General features: G+C 48.1%; 1 protein-coding gene across 4 annotated transcripts in view; it reads left to right on the top strand.

Moving 5' to 3' along the window:
* Positions 1–14,390, top strand: part of SLC20A2 (solute carrier family 20 member 2) — a 103,241-nt gene that overhangs the window by 55,447 nt on the left and 33,404 nt on the right. For all 4 annotated transcript variants that reach the window (XM_030834360.2, XM_030834321.2, XM_030834348.2 and 1 more), the window contains 4 exons: positions 199–749; positions 5,564–5,704; positions 6,967–7,052; positions 9,967–10,063. In XM_030834360.2, coding sequence (XP_030690220.1) covers positions 461–749; positions 5,564–5,704; positions 6,967–7,052; positions 9,967–10,063 — 613 coding nt within the window. In that variant the 5' untranslated portion in view covers positions 199–460. The remainder of the gene's footprint in view (positions 1–198; positions 750–5,563; positions 5,705–6,966; positions 7,053–9,966; positions 10,064–14,390) is intronic.

Genomic DNA, 14,390 nt, shown 5'->3' with positions numbered 1-14,390 from the left:
CTCTAGAATCAGCTTTTCCGGGGGTGGGCTGGGCAGGTAGCCTGATTATCATCTTCCTTGCGTTGCTTTACGGTCAGATCTGCCACATGCCAGCGTGAGATCCTATCAGCAGTTTCCAAACATTTCTTTCTGAAAGAACAAACTGTTGTCACCGGTTCCTCAGGGTAATTGATCTCTTTTGTCTCCTTCCTGTTACAGGGGGAGATCTCACAGCTTCCCCAGACTGGGAAGGAAAATATGGAATGTGTTTTACCGCTGACTGAACACAACCCAATGAACTGTCCTGACAGTAGTTTGAAAGCCAGCAGCTAGCAGTTTGTGCAGCTCCAGCATCATCCGGCACTTTCCAGCGCAGACTCATTGTTTACGAGAACTCTCGGCCTGACGACGTTTGAACCTCAAGCTCGGCACCTTTCAAATACTTCTGCAAAAGAAAAGTACCCGGAACCCCCTTTCCAAAATGGCCGCAGATGAGTATCTGTGGATGGTCATCTTGGGTTTTTTCATAGCTTTTATCTTGGCATTTTCCGTGGGTGCCAATGATGTTGCCAATTCGTTTGGTACCGCCGTGGGTTCGGGCGTGGTGACCCTGAGGCAGGCCTGCATCCTGGCTTCAATCTTTGAAACCACCGGTTCGGTGTTACTGGGGGCCAAAGTCGGAGAGACCATCCGGAAAGGCATCATTGACGTGAACCTGTACAACCACACTGTGGAGACGCTCATGGCCGGGGAGGTCAGTGCCATGGTCGGTAAGTAGCCTCGTCTTTCCACCTGTGGGAATGTGTCCACTGACCCATTTCTCATATACATAAATGAGATTTTTGTTTTAACTTTTCAAAAACTGGTTTGATGGTTCTTTTTTTTTTTTTTTTATTGAAGTCCAGTTGATTTACAATGTTGTGTTAGTTTCAGGTGTACAGCAAAGTGATTCAGCCATATATATATGTATGTACGCTTTTTCAGATTTCTCATTTACTATACCTTATTTGTGCTCTCTGTGTTTTAATTCAGTTATCATTTTGGTCAGTGTTCAAATATCAAGCAACCATTTCTTTCCTTGAATGTATGGCAGACTTGCTTGTCCAAATAGATTTTGGTTAAGTCAGTGCTTTTCATAAAGTCCAGAAAAAGATATTTGTAGCATAGCTCTTTGTCATTTTAAAGCTGTTTGAAAGTTATTACAGAAAGAACACGTCTAAGTGAATGTGTTTGAGAGGTTTACTTAGGGTTATTTATAAACCTTGAAGGTTCATTTCTATTTTTTCATAGATTTTCCATCAGTTAGGGAGTAATGTTTTGAAAACTTGGTTGCTCCAAAACAGTGTTTATTAGCTTAACTTCTGTATTCTCCGTTGAAGTTTTAAAGCAGTTACCAATTGACTCTTAAGTGACTGTGTTTTCAAGAAATTCTGGTCTTCTCTGTCATTTGTCTTCCTTTTGTTAGTGTTTGTTTGGATTTTCTGATTCCACCCCCGGGAGCTCCATCTAGTATGCTTGTTTTTTTTTGTTTGTTTTTTGCTTGTTTGTTTGTTTTTGTGGTACGCGGGCCTCTCACTGTTGTGGAGCACAGGCTCCAGACGCACAGGCTCAGCGGCCATGGCTCACGGGCCCAGCCGCTCTGCGGCATGTGGGATCTTCCCGGACCGGGGCACGAACCCGTGTCCCCTGCATCGGCAGGTGGACTCTCAACCACTGCGCCACCAGGGAAGCCCCCACTGCGCCACCAGGGAAGCCCTAGTACGCTTGTTTCGTTTTCCACCGGAAGATCACTTGTATGTCACCTGTTTGCAGTAGGACCTTTTATTGGTGGTGTCGGGCGTGTGGTTCCTCCCCTGCCCGAGGTGACTCCACACTGGCAGCACCGTGGGCGCTGCCCTCGCTGAGCTGGAAGATTCGGGCAGCAGGGCCTTAGGTGCAGCCGACAAGCTCCTCCTCTGCTTGCCTCTAGGTCGAGGTGATGCACAGCAGATGGCGTGTCTACACGGGTAGTGGGGGAGAGGTGGGAGAGGGGAGTCCTGCCACCTTCTGCTTTCAACAGGGCACGTGCTTTTGTGGGGAGAGCCCTGCACCGGGAGGCCGGATGCTGGTGGACCAAGAACACGGCTACATCCCACGGATCCCCAGGGGTTTACCACCGCCAGCACTTCTTAAGCCCCCAGAATGTGCAGGTCATTTGCCAGGTTTAAGGTGGCCCATCATCTTTTCTTTACAGCGGGTTAGTTTGAGAAGTAGAGTAGTTGAGGCCTTTGGTTGGAAGATGGATGTCCTCAGTAAGGAATTAAATACTACTAAAGCACAGTAAGCTGGTCATACGTGCTGAGGAGTTCCTCTTTGTCAGCTGCACATGTTGTGTGAAAGATGTAAGGCTCATGATGACTTTAATTCATCATTATTTTTAAGAATTAAAAATCATTTACTACAACAGCTACTGTAATGATTGAATTTTCACCTTCACTGAACATGTACTTCTCATCACAGTCCGGTATAATTGACGTTTCCCTGACAGTTTGACAGTTGTTTGTCAAATTCACCCTCAATAGTCATGATCAATATCTAAGACATAATCGTATCAAGAGGAAATTAAGATTTTGCCAGTTGGTATGATGCGGACAAGATATATTGAAAGTAGAGGAGAAATAAAGAAAAACACTGATGAAGTTCAATCTTTTTTTTTTTAATTTTATAATTGGAGTGTAGTTGATTTACAATGTTGTGTTAGCTTCAGGTGTACAGTGAGTCAGTTATACATATACATATATCGGCTCTTTTTGTAGATTCTTTTCCCATATAGGTCATTACAGAGGATTGAGTGGAGTTCCCTGTGCTATACAGGGATGAAGTTCAATCTTAACAGAGGTTCCTCCTTGAGTTGGATGAGCCCTTTGGGGAGTGGTGGTGCTTACTGAGGAGGTTTGTTTGTGAGGCTGCCCCAGGGCCCTGGGTGGACGGAAGGCCTGAGGGCTGAGCTCCACGTCACCACTAACTTGCCGTGTAGACAGCATAAGTTGTCCAGTTTTGGGGTTTTCCCACCCCTGGCCTTGGTCTCTACACTCAAAGAATGAAGGATACTTACCTCCACTAGAATTTAGGTCAACCAAAGCATTTGGGGATTTTTGCTTGAATAACTTGATTTGGTTTGCTTTGGTGTCTTTTTTTTTTTTTTTTTTTTTGGTGTGTGGTTAGAAGAATCTCAAAGCCTATTTTGTTGGGAATTGGTGAGAGTTACCTAGACTTTTAAAATTGGGTTCCTTGTACATGGGAACTGGGGAGTTTAGGGTGGTGGTATAATCATGATTGGCCCAAACCGAGATGATTCTGTTCAGATGCCTGAGTTCTCCCAATCTTCCTCTTTTAAAGTCAACATCCCTTTCTTTGTCCCTTTTCTCCCCATCTCTTTATTTTTTTTCTCTTTTTTCTTTATAATCTTCACCCCAAGCCCATGAGTCTCTGAGCTTGCTGGTAAAGTTGCGGTAGTGTTAAGTTGATTGGGTAGAAGAAATTGTTCATGCCAGCCACGCTTCCTGAACAAGGCACCTCTGGGGACTCTAGCTCAGCCCTAAAGCAACCGTCGATCCACTTAGTATGAAACCGCCAATGGTTCCCAAAATCCACTGAGAATTCGGAACGCGCCATCTTTTCGTGGAAATACCCACGACAGCACGACCGAGCCATCTCCTGGAACCACCTAGGAAGTGCTGAGTCTTCTTTGTCTCCGCGCAACCTGTACCTTCTCTGCCGTTCTTTCATCCTCCAGGAGGCTGTGGCCTCAGACACCCATCTTAACCTCCACTTTCCCCAGGTTTTGTCTGGCAGCCTCATCCTGTGCTTAATCCCCTCCTTCACTGCAGGACATCATTATCTTAGGTTAAACTCTCTCTTTTTCCCACTGTTTTCCTTCACCTTAATGTAATCGCATTCACCTCCAGGAATTCCCAAGGTCAAGGAGGGCCTCTGGCCCACTCTCGCCTTGCAAGGCCCCATCCTCCCCTGCTCCCCAGTGCCCACCCCCCATTCCTCCCTCTCTCAGGCAGCCCCATCCCCCTACCTTTCCTTACAAACCCTCCTGTTATAAAGTCAGCCAGAGAGAGGAGAGTGGCTTTCAGGATTGAAAACCTCATGGTCTGAATTCACGTGGGTGAGTTTATCCCATTCTCTTAACATCACTAGGGTGTTTTACTTTTTGTAAGAATATTTGCTTTTTAAGTTCTGGTTCTGTGGTGTGAAACACGCTCCAAAGTCTGGCTTTATTTTTAAAACAACTAGTCCCTGAGGAGCCCAGGGCTTAGATGTCCGGGCTTGCAGGACTGCCCGTGGGGGAGCCTGGTTGCTGCCATCAAGCCTGTCACCGGTTTGGCAGCCCAAGGCTGGCCCTCCTCCGCCCAGCACACGTTTCAGGGGGTAGGTTCGGGGTCACGGCCCGCTGCGGCGCAAAGGTCAGCCTGCCTGGCGCTCCCAGAGCAGCTGTCAGCCTTGCTCCGCAAATGGGGACCTGCACGACCTCTCACGAGCCTCTGTGACGCAGATGTTTTTGGAGAAAATGCCAGGGGTCTGTTTAAAAGTGCTGCTACCAAGCAGCCAGATTTCCAGAGTTAACACTTGGGATTAAGGCCGTGCCCTGCTTATCAGCCAGGCCCTTCGTCCCCTGCAGCCCTTTGTGAGCTTTTCAACAGCTGTTTCTGAAAGTGACCTCTCCCCAGCCAATGCTTTTAATACTCCCTGCAAAACTTGATCTGCTTATGAGAATATCTGAAGTGAACTGTAGCCTGGAAGAACACGAAGCCTAGAAAAGGGTGGCGAAATTGAGGTAAAAGGACACAAAGCCCAAACCCAGGGATCCTCTTAATTCCTGAGAATTAGAAGGCCTGGAGGGGCCCAGCCGCCTGGGCAGGGGCTGAGGGTAGATGCCCAGCGTGGGGTTAAATATCATGGTTACTTCTCACAGGAGAGGCAAAACTGTGGAAAGTAATGCGGGATTACACGCATTCTCTCTTTGTTTTTACTGAGGTATATTCGACGTGACATTATATTGGCTTCAGGTATACAGCATTGTGATTTGATGTTTGTATTTTATGCTCTCGCTTGTACCGACTAATACACGTAGGCGGTATCTAGCCTCCTCATGATGTGACTGAACGGCGTAACTACAGCAGAATCTTTTCCAACACGCAGCCTTTCCTGTTTCTCCATGTTCGTTAGTCCTCAGTCTCCTGCTTGGTCCTGGCCACACTTCACATCAGAACTCACCTCATCACCCGCACCCTTGCTTAACCATGACAAAGGCAACTAGGAACTGACATCACGGGGCTTTTCTTTAAATACTTTCAAGTACTTTCCTTTGAATAAGTCAGCATTATCCCTTCAGTGTTGAAGAATGTTCCTTTGGCTAAAGTTATTTGAGTGGTTTCTCTCAGGGCTTTGTAAAGAAACAATCCAGAGACAATTAACCCCAGGGAGGCATTGGGAAGGAGAATGTAATTTGGCTTTCTTCCATCTATGGCTGTTTGAGGCATCCCGCTGTATATCTGACTTTTTTCTGTCTTTGTTTTTTATCTTCAACCTGCAGGCTCCGCCGTCTGGCAGCTCATTGCATCCTTCCTGAGGCTCCCAATCTCGGGGACTCACTGCATTGTTGGGGCCACGATTGGATTCTCCCTCGTCGCAATTGGTACAAAAGGTGTGCAGTGGATGGAGCTGGTCAAGATTGGTAATTGCCATTTTCTTTCACTTATAAGCAGGAAAGCTTACATTTTCTAGAGTAAGTGTTATTAAAAGTCACCGTTATACTTTTTTCTTTAAGTGTTAACGTTTAGAAGACCTGTATGGATAGGTCTGTGAACGTTTTCCCTTAAATTTTCTGTTAGCAGAGATTGTGGACTGTTATGCAGTTTTTAACTCCAGATGCTCTTTTCAAATGCTACATTGTCATCCAGCTTTGAAAATCAGTATCTGTTGTTCACAGGGCATTTAGAAATTTATCTGGTTGAAATCAGTGTGTAGGCAGAGAAAAACTGGGCCCTGGTCCAGGAGTCAGAGTTCCTGGTGATGCGGAAGCGTGGAAGTGAGCCGAGTGCTCCTTGCCCCACTGCATCCAGGAGACCCCCAGTCTGCCTGGTGCTGCTTCTGGGTTGGGGGCTGCCCAGTGGGGACTGTTAAGAGGGGTTTGACGACCTGCTTCCTGGGTCTGACTTCTTCAGTAAGGGGGAAGTCCTTTCAGCCCCCTAAGTAGCAACACGCCCATTGTGAAAAACACTCTCTCTCGCCCATCTCCATCCTTCTACGAATCATAGTGGCCTTAGGAGGCCTAGGATAAGCGGATCCCCGAACTGCGAGCAGGACACAGATTGCCAGGGAACTCTGCTGATCCCAGGAAACTCACCCGAGGTCCCAGGAAACTCACCCGAGGTCCCAGGAAACTCACCCGAGGTCCCAGGCTTCTGGAACAATGGTGCTTGCTTCTGGCTCCACTTTCGAATTACCTGGGAGAGCAATTTAAAGATATCAGCGCCCAGACCCCATTCCAGACCTTTTAGATCAGAATTCTGTGGGTGGACCCAGAACGTAACTAGTTTTTGAAAACTCTGCAGATGTTTCCAGTGTGCAGCCAGAGGCTACGGGGTGACAGTACCAGGCTGGCCTTGGAAATTGAAAGGGAAGGTGGTCCAGGGATGGGGCTGCACGAAGGGCAGGCAGAAGGGGCTCAGTGGGAATCAAAGGAACCGTCGTCGGAGGCCGGAGCTGGGAGGTGGTGTGTGTGCCATGGCCTGAGGTCTGTTTGTGAGGACGGTGACCCCTATGTGGAGGTCAGTCTGCCAAGGCAGTGGGTTTGTTGGGTTCTGAGTCAAGGTGAACAATTCCAGGAATGCTGACTAATGTATGTGCTATATGTTGGTTATCACTGTATTATATAAATAGGACCTGAATTATGTAGAATTTTAACATTCATTAGATTTTCTTTTGATTATTCAGTTGCTTCTTGGTTTATATCTCCGCTGTTGTCTGGTTTCATGTCTGGTGTGCTGTTTGTACTGATCAGAAAGTTCATCTTAAGAAAGGTAAGTGAGGCTATTATTTTTTTAATTAAGTTTTAGACCTAATTTTGGTTCTACTCAATAGAAATTAATAGTGAGAGGGGTCAGAGGAATAATTGTTAAGGCACAGCCCCCTGAAGTTGGAATTAGACGTTATTCAAAAGTAGGCAGGAAGAGGTGGGTAGAGTGCCCAGGGGCTCCCCCAGAACCAGCACTGGACATGAGGTGTCTTGCCATACGACTTAGTTCATTGGTCAGCATTCTTGGGCACTGTGCTCACACCTCAAAAAAGGAAAGATAATTATTTTGTGAACAGTAAACAGAATAGAGGAAGATAGTGTTACGATTTTGAAATTAACTAGCACTAAAAACAGCTGGAGAATTTCTTTACGCAAGTGTAAGGTGTTTTCTGTTTTTTAATGGAGAAAGGAAGCTTCAGACACTGGTTTTCTTCCTATCCTTGAGGATAGGATAAAAAGAAGGAAATAACACCTACGGGGGCGGGGGGTGTGTGGGTACATTTTTATCAAAAATAAAATGAGATGAAAATGGAAGCTTACTGAGATCAGTATTCTCGGCAAGAAACAAAAAAAACCTTGGTTACGTTTCGATTTGCCCGTCATGGGGCTGTTGCGTTTCATAAGCCCTGATGCTTGCCTTTGGCTGCTCCGCACACGCGAGCACATCGGGACACGCCTGCCTTCAGCCGTCTCCTTGCTTGAAGACACAGCTCTTCTTCTAGGCGGGCTCAGTCTCTTGGATGGGCACGAACTCACCAGCCCCTCTCCGGGGTCCAGCTGTCCTAGGACCCAGTAACATCTTGGAAGGTGCCACCCACTCTTGCCCCCCCTGCACCCCCGTCATCTGCCCCCCGCCAGGAGTCACTTCCCAGGTTCTCCTGCCCCAGCCTCCGCTTGGGTACGTCCCTCTGTATCCCCACACGCTCACTGCCTTCTTATCATTGCACTCGCATCGTTGTGCAGCGATTTATCTCCTGCTTGGCCCCCTGTTCGCTATTTGACCGTAAGATCTGTGAGAGTAGAAACCATGACTGTCTCTTCGCATGCATAGACGGCGCCCAGCGCTGCTTAGGCCCTTCAGAGACACCGGTTGAACATCTGTTAAGAGAGAGGGATGGCTGCTTGGATGGGGGGCAGGTGATGGGTGCAGAGAAGGAAGGAAAGGAAGGAGGGAGGGAGGGATCGAGACAGGAGGAGGAACGGAGACGGGTCTCAATGAGACAGCTGCCATTTGCATTTTAAGAATAGGTTATTTGGGGCTTCCCTGGTGGTGCAGTGGTCGAGAGTCCATCTGCCGATGCAGGGCACACGGGTTCGTGCCCCGGTCCAGGAGGATCCCACATGCCGCGGAGCAGCTGGGCCCGTGAGCCATGGCCGCTGAGCCTGCGTGTCCGGAGCCTGTGCTCCGCAACGGGAGAGGCCACAACAGTGAGAGGCCCGCGTACCGCAAAAAAAAAAAAAAAAAAGAATAGGTTATTTGAGAAAACATAAGGTGATTCAGTTACAACACGCAAACTGAAGACTTTACGCCTTCAGGAGTTACTGGTTGGGAGTCTTTCTGTAGCAGCCGTCGTCCCCCAGAAAACAGCATTTTGGAAGCGGAGGCAGTAGGCATGTGAGCATCTCAACGTTTCGTTTTCAGTTCAGCCTGGGTTCCTGTCCCAGGTCCACGGCAGATCGGGAGGTGATGTGCCTCGTCCCAGGCTCCTGCCCATTCCTTTGTACCTGTTCCTCACCTGCCCTCGTGTGACTGTGGCTGGGGCTCCCATGCGGCTGAATCACCTTCCACCCCAGCTCTCCCTTTCCTGACATCTCACTTCCATTCCCCTCAGGCCTCCTGACAAGTGCTGGTGGCCGCTTGAGACATTGCAGGCGGGTTCTTGATGAGTTTACAGTTCTGCAAACGTACTTGATTTGCACACGTTTGCATTTGACAGTAGGAACTGTGAGATAGTCTGTGCTTATCCTGACTTCTGTAGCTCGCATCAAGCCTTAGACCTAATTTTCCTTTTATCATGGGTGGGTCATAGACTCATACCAATGTACAAGAGTGTCTTACGTGGTCATCAGAAATTAGCCCGTGTTTGAATTATTTAAGCAACTCCTATGTGCCAGTTCTGCATCGAGGAGTTCCCGGTTCATATTTTTCCTTCAAAATCCTCTGTAGATCTAAACCCTCAAACTCTATATTTTTCCTCTGTAAACTCTAAATTTCGAATATTCTCCCAGGTGTGACTTTGCCTAAAACACGTGCAGTACTGTTCTCGCTGAAATATTAGATTTCGGAAGTGTTGTACCAGAAGCCTAAGGTTGTAAAAAAATGTTTTCTTAGACAAAGAACCCACAGTTCTTTTCACTTTTTAATAGTTGAAGGTGGAATGCTCCACCTCGTGAAAGGATTCTGAAAGTCATAGCACGTGGTCCTGTATTTCCTTGCTTTATATATTTCAACACAGCCAACGCGGATCGTGTCGCGGAGTACCATAAAATCTAGTAGTAATGCTGTGGTGTTGAAGTCATTTGACTTTCTCAGGGCATCCTCAGAGGGTCAGGCCTCAAAATATTTGCTGAAAGTGGATTTTTGGGCCAATGTGAATGTAGCTAGAATAGTGAGTGCTCCGGGTCAGGGCTTTAGTCCCAGAAGCTGGCCTCACCAACAGCCCTTCTCTGTCCCCACATCTGTCACCACCTCATGTGATCCCAGCGCATTAATGCGTCTGCTGGTCACCGTCATGGGCCCCTTGCCACAGCACTCGTGTAGGAGGAGGGTCAGCCCAGGACAGCCCCGGGTCTGGAGGTGCACACAGCCCGCGGCAGGGACAGGGCTTTCCCGGAAAAATGACTTGTGTCATTTTGCCTGTGCTGCCTGCAGATGCCCCTGGAGTCCTGACCTGCCCCCTTATCTCCTTACCCCACAGGAGGACCCCGTTCCCAACGGCCTCCGGGCGCTTCCCGTGTTCTATGCCGCTACCATCGCGATCAATGTGTTTTCCATCATGTACACAGGAGCCCCAGGTAAGAGCCCTCGGAAGGTCACGGCCGGCAGGTGGTGTCAGAGTCCAGCGGCGGTGGTGGATTTGTTGGCCAACAGTCAGAAGCACTACTCAAAATCATTACTCATTACGGAGCAGTGAAAAGAGTAGGAGATGCCTTTACTTGTTTTAAATGCTCAAGAGAGATGTGAAGTACACAGGCAACAGACTTCAGGTTAAAAAAAGAAAATTGAAATCCCCCTTGTGCCTCAGATTCCTGGTGCTGAGTCGCAGAACATGATCGGACAGCCTGAGCCTCCCTGAGCTGGGGGGGCCCCTGGAGGCAGGGGGGAGCTCACTTAAGCAGTAGGTCACCACCTTGGGACAGTCCGGGGCGGGGCTGTCATGTGGTCCACAGCACAAACATCTAACCCCCCGGAACTCGGAACTCGTCAGACCTGTGAGTCCAGGGACTAGAGCCCTGCCGTTCTGGTTCTGCGTTTCAGATACTGGAACCAGTGATGACTTTCTTTTCAGAATTGCTCCTTTTCTTCCCATTCCGATGTCTTTTGTTCTTTCTTTTCAAGGATTTGGGGTGGAGCAGGGTTAAAAGTTCCTTTCTTTTACGTTTTCAGTGGGTAAAGAAGAACTTACGTACAGTACTGTCATTTGCATAACATTCCCGTGTGGAGGAGGTGGTTAACTGTTCTCACTCACCATTTCCACGCGTATCTGGGTGGAGAGGGTCCCCCATTCCCCTCTGTGAGATGTGCCTCTTGCAGCTAGATCCTGAACATGTCCATTGCTGTGGGATGGCCAGAGTGACCAGAGATGTTTGTGTGTGTCGTTTTCCTTCTTGTTAATGTCCTTTAAGGATTAAGATTCAGTTACGGGCCATATCTGATTAAAACCTCCCTCTCTCTGTTCAAAAGATAAAGTTTCTGCTAAATGGTGTGTCGTATTACAGTTGAAAGCGCCCTCTTCCCAAACGGGGGAAATCCTTATTAATTTCTCCAACCGGGTTTTCTCAAGGCAGTGTTTCTCGGATTGTATAGCCATACCTAATTCTATGTTTGTGTAGTGGGCTTTCAGACTCTGGGTGAAGGGAGGGGGCGTGAAGCACCACAGCGGCTCTAAGTAATCTGAAAAGCACAAGGCTGAATGTCATGGTGAGCTGGAGGGAGATGAAACCCTAGCCTCAGATGACAGCGGCCTGACGGCGCTTTGGGCTTGATCATTCACGGAATATGAAGTGTGTTTGTCACAGACTGTTTTCATGATCCATAACAAAAACACAGAGGCAGAGTAACAGCAGTTGCGTACCATGAAGTTGAAGCTCACCCCACCCCAAGTCTGTGAATCTCACGAAGCTTCCATGTGGTGCTGGGCGGGGCCCGGAGCGCCAGGTGGGAAGTCAGCCGCAGCAGAGAGATGTCTTGTCCACCTGAGCCCTTGTTCTTAGTTCTGTGCAGGCTCTCAGAGCCCAGGGTAACGGAACAAAAAGCCTACCAGCCGTCAATAGCCAGACACCTCCCGGGCTAGTGATTTAAGAGATTAAACAAATGAAGGCCGGGGTGCGAGTCCTGGAAGTGGGAATTGGTGTAAATGACAACCATTTAGTTCTGTTTCTGCATTTTTTTTTTCCTAGCCTCTATTCTTCTTGCTCCCTGGTTCTCGGTCTGAATGTCAGAAGACCACAACTGTATGATTTTTATTAAAATTTGACTTTTCCCATACTTACCTATTTTTTCCATCACTTCTTTTTCTCATCTTTTGCTGCAGTTTTATTGCAAATTTGCTAGAAGAATCAGATTACTAAGGGACTAAATTCTAGAGAAGGGCTTCCCTGGTGGCGCAGTTGTTGAGAGTCTGCCTGCTGATGCAGGGGACACGGGTTCGTGCCCCGGTCCAGGAAGATCCCACATGCCGCGGAGCGGCTGGGCCCGTGAGCCATGGCCGCTGAGCCTGCGCGTCCGGAGCCTGTGCTCCGCAACGGGAGAGGCCACAACAGTGAGAGGCCCGCGTACCGCAAAAAAAAAAAAAAAAAAAAAAAAAAAATTCTAGAGAAAATGAAACTAGATAATGGATGAGGCAACTAAGGATAATATAAATACTTCATAGAGAAGTTGTGAAAAATAAATAATAAACGCTTTTACTGAGCTGAGTTTTACACGAATTAATCCTTTGTGTCCTCTGAACTCCACTGGGAAATTGGTAATATTGCTAACGCCCCCTGCCAGGTGGGCAGCAGGCACAGTGATGCTGACTGAGTGCCCAAGGTCATATAACTAGTCAGGTGCAGAAGCAGACGTTAAGTGGGCAGCCTGGTCCCGAGCCCCAGTTATATGACATTCTTCTGACACACGATGGGGCGGGGGTAAGACACGCAGTATCTAGTGCCTGGTACCTAATGTCGCTGTTAATGATGATCAGAATACACTCAGTCAGAAAAGGGCTTTGCTAATGTCTTGGCTCCTGGGGAGTGTTTATGAGATGTTCAATAGGTGAGTCTAAATCCTATTTTTATTTAAACGTCTAAGGTTAAAACTAGACATTAATTCCATCCTATGGTCATCTGTAGGTGTGGCGTCATAGTTGGGGATAGGGTTGGGCTGGGAGAATCACTTCCCCAGTGACTCGGTCCTCTGCCCCTTTTAGAACTTGCCTGCCTTTCTGCCTGTGGGAATTTATTCTTGCTAGTCCTTTGCTTTCTTAGAACGCTTCCGTTCAACACATAGGCCCCAGAGATAAAAGGAAACAATGAAAAGTTTGCTAACAAAAAAGAGTGGCAGCATTCACCTTACCCCGTTTCAACTTTCAGAGATTCTGATAAGTAGCCTTTTTCTAGATGGACGTGAATTCAGTGGGGACCCGTGGGCTGTTGAGTTACAGGGTTCTGGTTTGACTTCCTCTGTTCCTCCTCTCTAAGTTATTTTGAAGTTGTTTATATCTTGAGCCTAGCTTGATTTGTTTTACTTTGCGTTTGACATGACTTTTCTCAAAAGTCATCCTTCGGAAACTGAGTTGCACTTTAAAAAATTGTCTTTGCATTTTTGTCCTTTAAAACATAATTTGCAAGCAGCAAAAATAACTTGAGGAAAATAAAGTACTCACTTGGGTTGGCTTAGATAGAAGCCTGAAGTTTATTTTTAAGGAAAGTCTTCAGCTGTACAGGACCTGTTTTTTGTTTAGCATTTAAAGAACAAATGCTGAGGTTCATGGCACACGGCTTTGAGGCGTCAGAGCAGATCCGCTAACGAAGCTTTCTAAGTCAAAGTGTGGTCCCTAGACCGGCGGCATCAGCGTCACATGGACACTTGCCAAAAATGCAGATTCTCAGGCTCAGCCCTAGACCCGATGAACCAGAAATGCAGACCAGCAGCCTGCGTTTACCAGGGAGACCCTGGGTGATCGGATATATGTGCATTTAGAGGACCCCTGCCCTCACCACCCCTTTATCATAACCTTTTACCGTAAATGCTGCTGCCTTATCACGGTTCTCATGTAAGGGGTGCTCTTCAAACGCTCTAGCTAGCAACCTTTGCTCACTCCTTACTAGCAGACGAATTCTCAGACTTAACCAGGCCTGGTTTCTGGCTTCCCCAGAGTGGTCTGCACCTGAGATGGGGCTGCCTCCCCCTCCTCCTCCATCTCCTCTTCCTCCTCCTCCCCCCTCTCCCCTCCCCTTCTCCTCCATCTCTTCCATCTCCCCCTCCCCCTTCTCCTCCCTCCCCTCCCCCTTCTCCTCCATCTCCTCCTCTCCTCCCCTCCCTCTCCTCCTCCTTCTCCCTCCCTCCATCTCCTCCCCTTCTCCTCCATCCCCTCCCCCTTCTCCATCCCCTCCCCCTTCTCCTCCATCTCCTCCTCTCCTCCCCCTCCCTCTCCTCCTCCCTCTCCCTCCTCCTACATCTCCTCTTCCTCCTCCTCCTCCTCCTCCTCCCTCCCCTCCCCCTTCTCCTCCATCTCCTCCTCCTCCAGTGGCAGCTCTTCTGGTCCAGCCCCCTCGAGGGAACCAGAGCATCAGCCACCCCTCAGGTCCCCACTGACTCGGGAGAAGGAGCTTTGTTCCCAGAGGACCTCTGTGTTCCGTGTTAGCTGTAGAGAATGTTCTGGGCTGTAGAGAAGCTGGGCGTTGGAGCTTCAGTGATTCCCAGCCCAGGGCCCTGGGTGGGGAAGGCCTGGGCTGAGAAGATTCTCCAGTATCACTGAGAGCTTGATTCAGAACAGAGTGATTTAAACTCACTTCCTTCTCAGAATTATTATAAATGAACCCTGGTTTGAGAAAGCTGGTACCATATGCATAAAAAAAAAATCCCAACTATAGGACAAATTAGGAAATAGCATTTTTGAATTTCAAAACAATGCTTCAA

Source organism: Globicephala melas, chromosome 21, assembly GCF_963455315.2.
Source record: "Globicephala melas chromosome 21, mGloMel1.2, whole genome shotgun sequence".
In the NCBI taxonomy this organism is placed as follows: Eukaryota; Metazoa; Chordata; class Mammalia; order Artiodactyla; family Delphinidae; genus Globicephala; species Globicephala melas.
The sequence above is the reverse complement of the archived record's forward strand: the minus strand, read 5'-3'. Positions and strand labels throughout refer to the sequence as shown.